This window comes from Vigna unguiculata, chromosome 6 (assembly GCF_037176805.1).
Source record: "Vigna unguiculata cultivar grain cowpea cultivar isolate G323 ecotype 2 chromosome 6, ASM3717680v1, whole genome shotgun sequence".
Lineage (NCBI taxonomy): Eukaryota > Viridiplantae > Streptophyta > Magnoliopsida > Fabales > Fabaceae > Vigna > Vigna unguiculata.
This window is the reverse complement of record NC_140797.1, coordinates 37,298,739-37,308,743: the sequence shown is the minus strand read 5'-3', so window position 1 is coordinate 37,308,743 and position 10,005 is coordinate 37,298,739. Positions and strand designations below refer to the sequence as shown.

The window sequence follows — 10,005 nt, the reverse complement described above, 5'->3', positions numbered from 1 at the left end:
AATAATGATTTTGTTTTTTAGTTTGTCATGATTCTTTGGATCAAAAAGTAGTTTTTTGGATTCTTAAAGGGAGTTAATACTTACAATTTTGTAAGCATATACAATTCAAAATTTTTCATGTTTTTCGTTAGAAAAATATTGTGCTGATAAGTTGGCTAATCATACAGAATAATAAAAATGTGGTTTAATATTTTACCTCCATGTATTTATTTAAATTTGTTTCATAATATGTATAATTTGCCTATTTTTGTGAAGTATAAATTTTATCATGGATCTTGTATGGTCGTTGCATGCTTTGTATTCTTTTTTTTTTAATAAAATTTTCATTTGATGACAAATGATATATGAACTTTGAAGTGTGAACATAACTACTATGTTAAAGTTTATAGGGATGTCTAATATAACATTATTTGGAACAATACTTTATACCTTATATAATATTGTTAATTATTGGAAATATTTAATAAACTACTTCAAGTATTATAGAAAACTCATATTATGATTTCATATATGCTATTGTATTTATTTCTTATTATGATGAATTATTGAGCACATTTGCAATTGAAAACATTTGTTACAAATTGATAAGTTATTTTTTATATAGGTTTAATTAGTCGGATAGTACCTATTTTCGTTTAGGTTTAGATATGTCAATTTGGTACATTCTTTTTAAAATGTGTCAATCGAGTCTCAACTTTTGAAAAAGTGACTCAATTAAGTTCATTTTAGCAAAAAAATATTAATGTCGTTAACTTTATTCATGACTTTTACCACTAAATTTTAATATAAATATTAATACTTAATTTTGTAAGACATTTTAAATACCAATACAATACCGTTAACAATGTTAATAACTCTTTTTTTGAAATGGACCTAATTGAAACATTTTTTCAAAAATTGAGACTCATTTGACACTTTTTTGAGAGTGGGTACCAAACTGACACATGTAAACAAAAGTGGATACCATCCGACTAATTAAACCTTAAACCTTTTACATATTAGTAATCGGTATTTATTATGTTATATTGTAGTATTTAGACGATATAATTTTGTGTTTTATCTAGTTAATTTATTTTTTTATTAATAATTATGATTAGTTTACATATAATTAAGTTTATGATAATTTTGATGTTAATGTTTAAGTAGAATCTTATATTAGTTTGAACTAATATTAAATTTTAATTTTGATGACTTGGTATAGTTCATTGCTATTTATTTACAATTGCATGTTGATGTACGTATAAATCATATTATAATTTAAAAAAATAACATAATATATCATATTAATTAAGAATAAAATTGATATAATATGTATTTTTACAAAAATAACTAAATGCATGATATAAAAGATATATTACATTAATAATAATTTTTTTATTTTACATATGCCCAACTTTTATATATATATATATATATGTATATATATATATATATATATACATATATATATGTATATGTGTATATATATATATATATATATATATACATATATATATATATATACATATATATATATATATATATATATAAAATATGTAAACACTTACAAAGCAATTTTGGAACTACGGACTATTTTAAGTAGGAATAAATTTTAAATCATACCTACTTCATCCTTCTCATCTGTATTATATTTCTTTTGTTATAAAAAAAATAATTTTTTAACAATTAAATTTTGATAACTTTATCTTATAATATGTAGCAACATTTTTTTGAATGATTTTTTTTTCTTAAATCACTTAAAAATGTAATTTCAGATTAAAAGAAAAAATTATTAAAATTTAATTGTCAAAATATTGTGAGTAGAATATATATGAAAGAAGAGGCAAAAAAAATGGTAGCCACATTTGTCTGTAAAAATCAGCAAATAAGGTGCAAGTTGGGGTGAGAGACTTGGTTGTGTTTTGAGTCAAATTATGGACAAAATAAAATGATAATAATAGAAAACAATGCCCTACATTATCTGAAACATAGGAACCCCACCAAACATGTATTTTCATATGTCATAATGTTTGAATACATTGTTTGGATATAAAACTGATTATATCAGTGAAGTTATGATTCTTTGTACGTGTTTTCGCAATTATAGAAGAGTGCGATCCAATGAGATGAATCCAAAAGTCGCTTTTTCTAGGGTTATCTTATCTCAATGCTTTTACCACACTGCACGCTAATAATTTCCTCCAAGACAGTTGAATACAGCGTAAGTTATAAAGTTGTTATAAAGTTGCTAGCAAGTGTCACTGTATACAGTTATGCCTAATTCAGAGCAGGGAAACGGTGTGGGTGGCCGGTGTCTCTACAATCAATGCTGAGTTTGACCAGTAAAATATAGGCTTTGCTTTGGACCTTCAATTTGGGTCAGTGTCACTCATTTTGTCCACAAAATCACTCCTCAATTCAGGGTTGGGACCAACCTATTTTCTTCATAGTCTGCGGCACTGGACACCCACAATTTTACATTACCCGGATTCCTCGTGAAAACAACCACCAACATTCATTTGTATGTTTCTCCCTTTCGCCATCTGCATCTGCATATGGAGTGTTTGCAAAGCGTGCAAATCACATTAATCAGTAACGAAAGTAAATCTGTTTATTGTTTATAGTTTTCTTCTTTTTTTTCCACAATATTAATTGTTAGTATTTGTTAGGAGAGATTGAACTTATAACTTCTTTCGTCCATTTTCAAACGCATCAAAACAATTTTATATGTCTTAAGTGTCAGTGGAAGAACTCTCGTGCTTTTTCAATTTTACCACTACAGTGTTTATAGCGACGGGTAATCATTGAAAATTCGATTAAAAGAACACTTCCTGACACAACAAAAAATTTTACAGAAAATCTCAGAACTAGCAAGAAAATATATTTTTTTATAAATGATCCAGAATAGTAGAAGAAAATAAAAGAAGAACTAAGAGATCTAAGAAATGACTCTTAGAAGAGTACTAGACCACCTGTTCATAGGTGCAAATGAGGGTTGTTATGACCTAAAAAAATTCCATGACCAATAATGATAATTGTAACAGTTTCACAATAACTCTCCAGCAGTAACTCCGCAGTCAAAAGATGTTCATAAAACAAAAGCAACTGCTGTACAAAAAGCTAATAGTCAAAATGATAAAGACACTCCAGCATATCATATATTTTACAATATATTAAAATCACTGTTTTTACAACTCGTAGTATATAGTGTTGAGAAGCAAAATAAAAGTTAAATTCACACATCGAATAAAATATAAAAAAATTGAGCACCATAGTAATATGTGAGTTGAACTGTTAAGTGATCTTTATATCATTTATTGTTTACTTAGAGATGATGTGTCCTTAGAGATGATGTGTCCTCTCTTAAGTAAGTTGGTATGCCTCCATATCTTACTTCTAGTTTTTTGTATACTGCATATATCAGATTTATTCATTTTTCTTGAGAAGTCCAATTGACTATTTCTAATGACATTTTCTTTTAATTATTTTATTTTGATTCACAGAATTTAAACTAAAGATCTGACTTTAGTTGTCTGATCTTTTATAGATATTTTTTGTTGATCTTTTAAATTTGGAGAAACAAGTTGGTATTTTCATTTCAGTGATTGGGATCATGAAAGGAAAAAACATATACATAGCAACCACAAATATGCAAGCAAACACAAACAAGTGCATAGATCTTAAAAGATACATTTACTTTGTTGGATCTTTATTTATTGAGAAACTCAGACTATGTCAGATATTTTTTTGGTACTACAAGAATGTCTGGTGCATTGAGTTGGTCACAACTTGTGCTTAACTTAAGCATTTATTATAGTAATGATTTATCTTCTTTTAAAGAAAAGGAAAGGCAGATATTTTTTATACACCTCTCAGTTGTTTCTTGTGTACACTAAAACTTGGAACCTACTTGACACCAAAATATCTTTCGGGACTATTGGTTAACAAAACACATTTAACATAGAGTCTGTACAACCATTTCTTGATCAAGAGTTTATTGTTTTTGCTGAAAAGAAAAATGCTAATTATTTACAGCAAAAACACCATAGATGTAATTCTTATACGTTTTACTGTACACTATATTTTACTTTACTATGTTGTGTAATTGTGTTTTCTATTTTTCTCTGTCATTTCAACAACAAGAACCTTCCCTGGTCAAATGTCACGTGGACAGGTTACCGATCTTATTGGTAGACATCTTATTGTGAACAATGCACTTGAACAGTGATTAAATGTTTGGTGGACACATGTCTCCATCACCACCTAGAGAGTTAAAGAGATATAGAAGACTCAAAAAGTTCAAGTGAAAATATAAAACAAATTGTAATGGGTGGTAACAGAAAGTTTATCCATTTCTCTATTTGTTCACGGTTCTCCTCTTCTATTTATACACTCAACTTTTGGAATGCACATCAAACACTATTTTTTCCAATATATTTTTTAATTCTATGAATTATATTGATCATCTGATGATTTTTTAATTCTTCTTCTATATTTAGAAAAAAAAAAAATTATTTGTAGGTTTTTTCTTATATATTTTATGATAATTCTGATGATCTAGAAAATTATGTTTTAAGAATGTGTTTTAAAAGAATAAAATTTTATTATTTTAATAATAAAAATTTTAAGTATAATAGAATTTTTATAATAGGATCTCATTATTTAAAACACAATTTATCTCTTTCAAAACATCTTTCTAAAAACTCTCTCCCTTCTGTCTAAAGTTTCTCATCCTATTTGAAGACTAGAGATAGCTAGAGTCATCCTTGTGGTGAGATCTTCACTTATGTCTAATTAGTTTCTTTAATTGAGTAAGTTAGTTTTCAACTCATTTTCTTTGAGTTAGTGGTTCTTAGACATGCATGTGAGAAATTTAGCCCGAATGTGACTTCTGAGTTCTTCTAGTGAGTCTCTACTAATCAATGGTGTTAATGATATGCTCTGGTGTGTTATCCTAGGTTGTGTATGTGTGGTAGGATAGCTTGAAGGGAGAATTTGATACTCTTTGAGCATTTTGAGTCATCATTTAGGTAAGAAAAGCCAACGAAAAATTTGGAGGAATTTACCTCTGAGAGTTATAGTGATTCACTCGCTAGGTAAGCCACCTGGTTGCTGAACGACTAAACTTTTGTGCACTTTACGCCTAATGAATGGATGGTCTTGTTGAGCAAATTCACCAGAGTCTGGGGCTGTTAATTAAATAATGGTTGGTCTATGTGATTGATTTGAGAATTATTATATGATTGTGGATATGATAAATGACAAGGTTGTAAGGATTTGAAGGAGAAATTCTATGATAGTGGTATTTAGTGCATGCATTAAAATAAAGATCCAATATAGAGGTATCCTTTCTCTAAATAACTAGTCAACTCAAGTGAAGTAGAGTAGGTTATGTAGTGAAGATAAGAAGGAGGTCCTTGTCACTACTTGATCAAGTCCTAGATGCAAAAGGAATTTACCTTGTGAGTAATTAGATGATAACCCCTTGAGGTCAAACTTTACAGAGTTTGGGAACTATCACTAGTGCACACATCTAGTGAATCCAATGTTAAGTGCATGTATTCAGATAATTGAGTTTAGTGTAAGTTGTATTTTTGTGTATAAATGGACTTGTGGTATGAGGTTTGTAACTTGATTTTGATTGTATATGAATACTCCTTATTCACATTAGCTTACTTGGTTATGTATTTGTGCGCTTGTGCTTGATTATTTCTTTTCCATTGATCACTCAATTGTGTGAATAAAAAAGGATGCAAGTGAGAATACATCTCTGATGGATAGCAATGAAGTAGCCTAGTAGGGTCGTTAGTTGTAAGGCAGTCATGTCTGCTTAGTTGAAAACTCTTAGACTCTTTTTGCTTGGTTTTGTGAATATTTATATTACTATGGTTATTGATGGATAACTGTATTAATATTTAATATTTTTCTTCTACTATCTGTTTTATTGTATGAAATATTTAATATTTTATTTAGTAGTTTAAACTATTAAATGAGATGGACTAATAATTGTATTTTACCTAATTATGAAAGGTTTAGTACTCTGAAAGTTGTACATAGAAAATATTGTAAAAGTTCAGCATCATCTACAAATATTAAATATATCGCTAAATCACTTTTGTAATCATCGCTTCATTTATTGAATTATTAAAAGAATAGACAATTATACATTTTTATATTATATACATGATCTTAAATATTACATTATATCCAACTAAAAGAAATCTTATAAAACTCATATGGAACATTTATATGACTTCTATACTAGATACTTGAAGTAATGTAGTTTGCGTTAAGAAACTTACAAACGTCCGTAAAGAAAAAACGAAAGATGAACTGGTAGGTATTTTGAAGTTTTGAAAAGTAGAAACATCCGTTTGCATCAATGATTGGAATAAAATAATTGACGTGAAAAAAATGTTAAAAACAATACAGAACAATATACGTGAAACATTATCTGTCGAATCGGAAATAGGTAGCAGAAAGAGGGATTAAGCAATGGGGATATGCTATTTTAGTACTTGGGAAGGAATTAATCAAGAATAAGTACGATGCTAAATGCTTAATGTTAGTGCAGTGTGGGGCCACCGAGAAACACTTTTTAATTTGGGGATAGAACATCTATTCCTTGAAGGTGATTGGACGAAAAAGAAAGCATGAGGAACGTGGCTAGGTGCTATTGGGTGATCTAGGATCTTAATCTTGTACTGTATGGTGGGACCCAGAACATGGAATGTTAGTACACGTGGCGGATTCTCCACCTAGTTATGCTTGTGAGGTCTACATTTACCCAACTCCCTGTCTCACGCTGTCTCAGCCACTCCCTCATACCCACTCCCATCACGTCTCTTCACATACCCAACTTTGTCCCTTTGCCACTCACTCATTAGTAGTTACACACGTTTGCTTACAACTTGCTTGCATGCAATGCAATGCAAGAACCACAAAACTTCACATACCAATTATATTTTATTTTTATATGACTATCATCAAAGGTTTTGGTTAGAGGGGATTTCATAAATGCTTATTTAACTGTTTGTTAAGTTAAAAAAACAAATTATTTTAAGATCTTGTAGAACCAACCCACTGGAATATAGGACTTGAAATAAAATTAGCTATTACAAATTAATGCTTCAAATTCATAAATGGATGATTGACATTCATGCTAAATTTCAGTAGAGAAAATTCGTGTTCTACTGTATCTGATACCACTTAATTAACCCATCTATGAAGAAATATTGGTAAGTAATGAGCATTTATTGAAGGGATATAAAGTGATACGGTCACCTAACAAATCCAAAACAGTTGAAAAAGACAATTCTAAAGTAATGCACGCGGTTGTGACTATTGGTAAACTAAAAAAACATACCCTCACAAACATACAATAAGAAAATGAATGAAGATGTGGAAGAAGAGATGGGATACGGAAGTAACTTTTTTATTTTAATGTCTCCAGTTAGAGAAAAAGGTAGAGCTTCTGTACATGAATGTAAGTTAAGCCCGGCCACATCATTCTGCTGGTAGAAATAGAGCCAATGGGAACTTGTTGTCTGAACTAATGCAAGCAGATTAAAAAGGACAGCACAGGTGAAAATGACTGGCAAAAAGGAAAGCCTCACAGAAAAGATAACAAAAGTAAGATATGGCATTGGTTAACATCACAAACTTGGACCACAAATCACAAACCCTCTACTTCATCATCCCATGAAGATTAAACCATAATAACAAGTCATCTCCTACAGTGCCCAAATTCCCTTTATAATAGCCCCCACCATGCAACCCATTCCATTCCCAGTCTCATCTCATCTATTCCATTCTCTTTGCCTATAGCCAGTTTCTGTCCAATTACCTAAACCAGCTCAACCCACAGAAGTTCATGGCGACTCCCAATAATAGGCTCTCTCTCGCCATGGAGAGAACCGGGCAATGGTAAACACACTCAACTAACTCCATTTCAAATCTATGCACCATGCATGCATATGCTTCTACTAAATCTCAATAATAACCATGTTCTTGCCTCTGCTTCTTTTGCAGGGTTTTCTCCCAAGACATACCAACTGATGTTATAGTTCAAGTTGGAGAAACGACTTTTTCGCTCCACAAAGTGAGTATATTGTGATTTGAATGATTTTTAAGAGTTATGTGGCTACTGTTCGTTCGTGTTATTACTGAAAAGGGTTTTCAATACGTTTGGTGCAGTTCATGCTTGTGGCAAAGAGCAACTACATAAGAAAACTGATACTGGAATCAAATGAGAGCGAGCTCACCAGAATCGACCTCTCTGATATGCCAGGAGGTCCTGCAATCTTCGAGAAAACGGCAAAATTCTGTTACGGCGTCAACTTTGAAATAACGGTCAACAACGTCGCCGTTTTGAGATGCGCCGCTGAGTTCCTTGAGATGACGGATCAGTTTTGCGAAAATAACCTTGCCGGGCGGACGGAGGAGTTTCTCACGAAGGTAGCGTTCTTCACGCTTACCGGTGCGGTGACCGTCCTGAAATCCTGTCGCAACCTCCTCCCCTACGCCGACGATATCAACATCGTGAAACGATGCGTTGAGGCCGTCAGCGCCAAGGCATGCAGCGAGGCCAATTTTCCCAGCTGCTCGCCCCCTAACTGGTGGACGGAGGAGCTAGCCGTTCTAGACATGGACTTCTTCACCAGAGTAATTGCCGCCATGAAGCAACGCGGCGCAAAGACTCTAACCGTTGCCACCGCACTTATCACCTACGCAGAGAGAGCATTACGAGATCTCGTCCGCGATCATACTGGCAACGGAATCCGTTCATCAGATTCAGGAGATTCTGACTCCCGATCAAAACAGCGCAAGCTTCTGGAATCAATAGTTGATCTCTTTCCCGCCGAGAAAGGAGCGTTTCCGATCCACTTCCTGTGCTGCATACTCCGTTGTGCAATCCACCTCCGTGCCTCCACTGCCTGCAAAACTGAGCTTGAGAAACGGATTTCCTCCACCTTCGAACACGTGACTGTCGATGACCTCCTCGTGCTCTCCTTCACCTACGACGGTGAGAGACTCTTCGATCTCGAAAGTGTGCGTAGAATAATTTCGGGATTTGCAGAAAATCAAAGAAGCAACGGGGTTTTCACCACGGGAGATTCCAAAGAGCCTTGCTCCTCAGCTATGCAGCGCGTGGCAAAAACCGTGGACGCTTATCTAGGCGAGATCGCCGAACACGGCGATCTAAGCATTTCGAAGTTCAACGGCATCGCAGTCCTGATTCCTAAAAGCGCGCGTAAGGTTGATGACGATCTATACCGCGCCGTAGATATCTACCTCAAGGTATCTAACCTAACAGTTTTTTCGCGTTTAGAAGCAGTGAATGAGAGAAAACAGCAGCGTTTAACGGTTTACCTTTTGTTTCTAGCAGGCGCATCCGAAGTTGGATGAGATAGAGAGAGAGAAAGTGTGCAGCGTGATGGATCCGTTGAAACTTTCATACGAGGCGCGTGTGCACGCGTCGCAGAACAAGCGTTTGCCGGTGCAGATTGTGCTGCATGCGCTTTACTACGACCAGTTGCGGCTGCGGAGCGGAGGGGAGGAGCGTGAAGTGGCGAAGGAGAAAAATGAGCTTCATATGGACGTTTCGTTGGTGAGAGAGAACGAGGAGTTGAGAACGGAGTTACTGAAGATGAAGATGTACATTTCTGATTTGCAGAATAAGAACGTTAATAACGATGAGAACACTCAGGGAAATGGAACGACGTCGTCTGGAACAACAACAACAACAACAAAAAAGACAACGTTCTTCTCTTCCGTTTCGAAAACGCTGGGGAAGTTGAACCCGTTCAGAAACGGGTCGAAGGACACGACCCATTTGGAAGATGGGAACGTTGATTTGTCCAAGCCCAGAAGGAGAAGGTTCTCTGTGTCTTAGTTAAATCGATTGAATTAAATTATTATGCAAGGATCATCGTGGTTATGGTTACTTAATCTTTTTTGTTAGTGTTTGGATTTTCTGTTGTGCATGTGCAAAATTCAGATATAGAAATGTGTTCTGTTCTGGTA

General features: G+C 33.5%; 1 protein-coding gene across 2 annotated transcripts; it reads left to right on the top strand.

Moving 5' to 3' along the window:
* Nucleotides 1-7,690: 7,690 nt before the first annotated feature.
* Nucleotides 7,691-10,005, top strand: LOC114186604 (root phototropism protein 2-like). Of its 2 annotated transcripts, none has more exons than XM_028074556.2 (4): nucleotides 7,691-7,905; nucleotides 8,011-8,080; nucleotides 8,176-9,279; nucleotides 9,365-10,005. In XM_028074556.2, exons 1-4 carry the CDS (start codon nucleotides 7,853-7,855, stop codon nucleotides 9,872-9,874), a joined length of 1,737 nt encoding a protein of 578 aa, XP_027930357.2. In that variant the 5' UTR covers nucleotides 7,691-7,852; the 3' UTR covers nucleotides 9,875-10,005. The 2 variants fall into 2 exon arrangements, with proteins under 2 accessions (XP_027930357.2, XP_027930358.2); XM_028074557.2 differs by having other exon boundaries at nucleotides 7,692-7,905; nucleotides 9,368-10,005.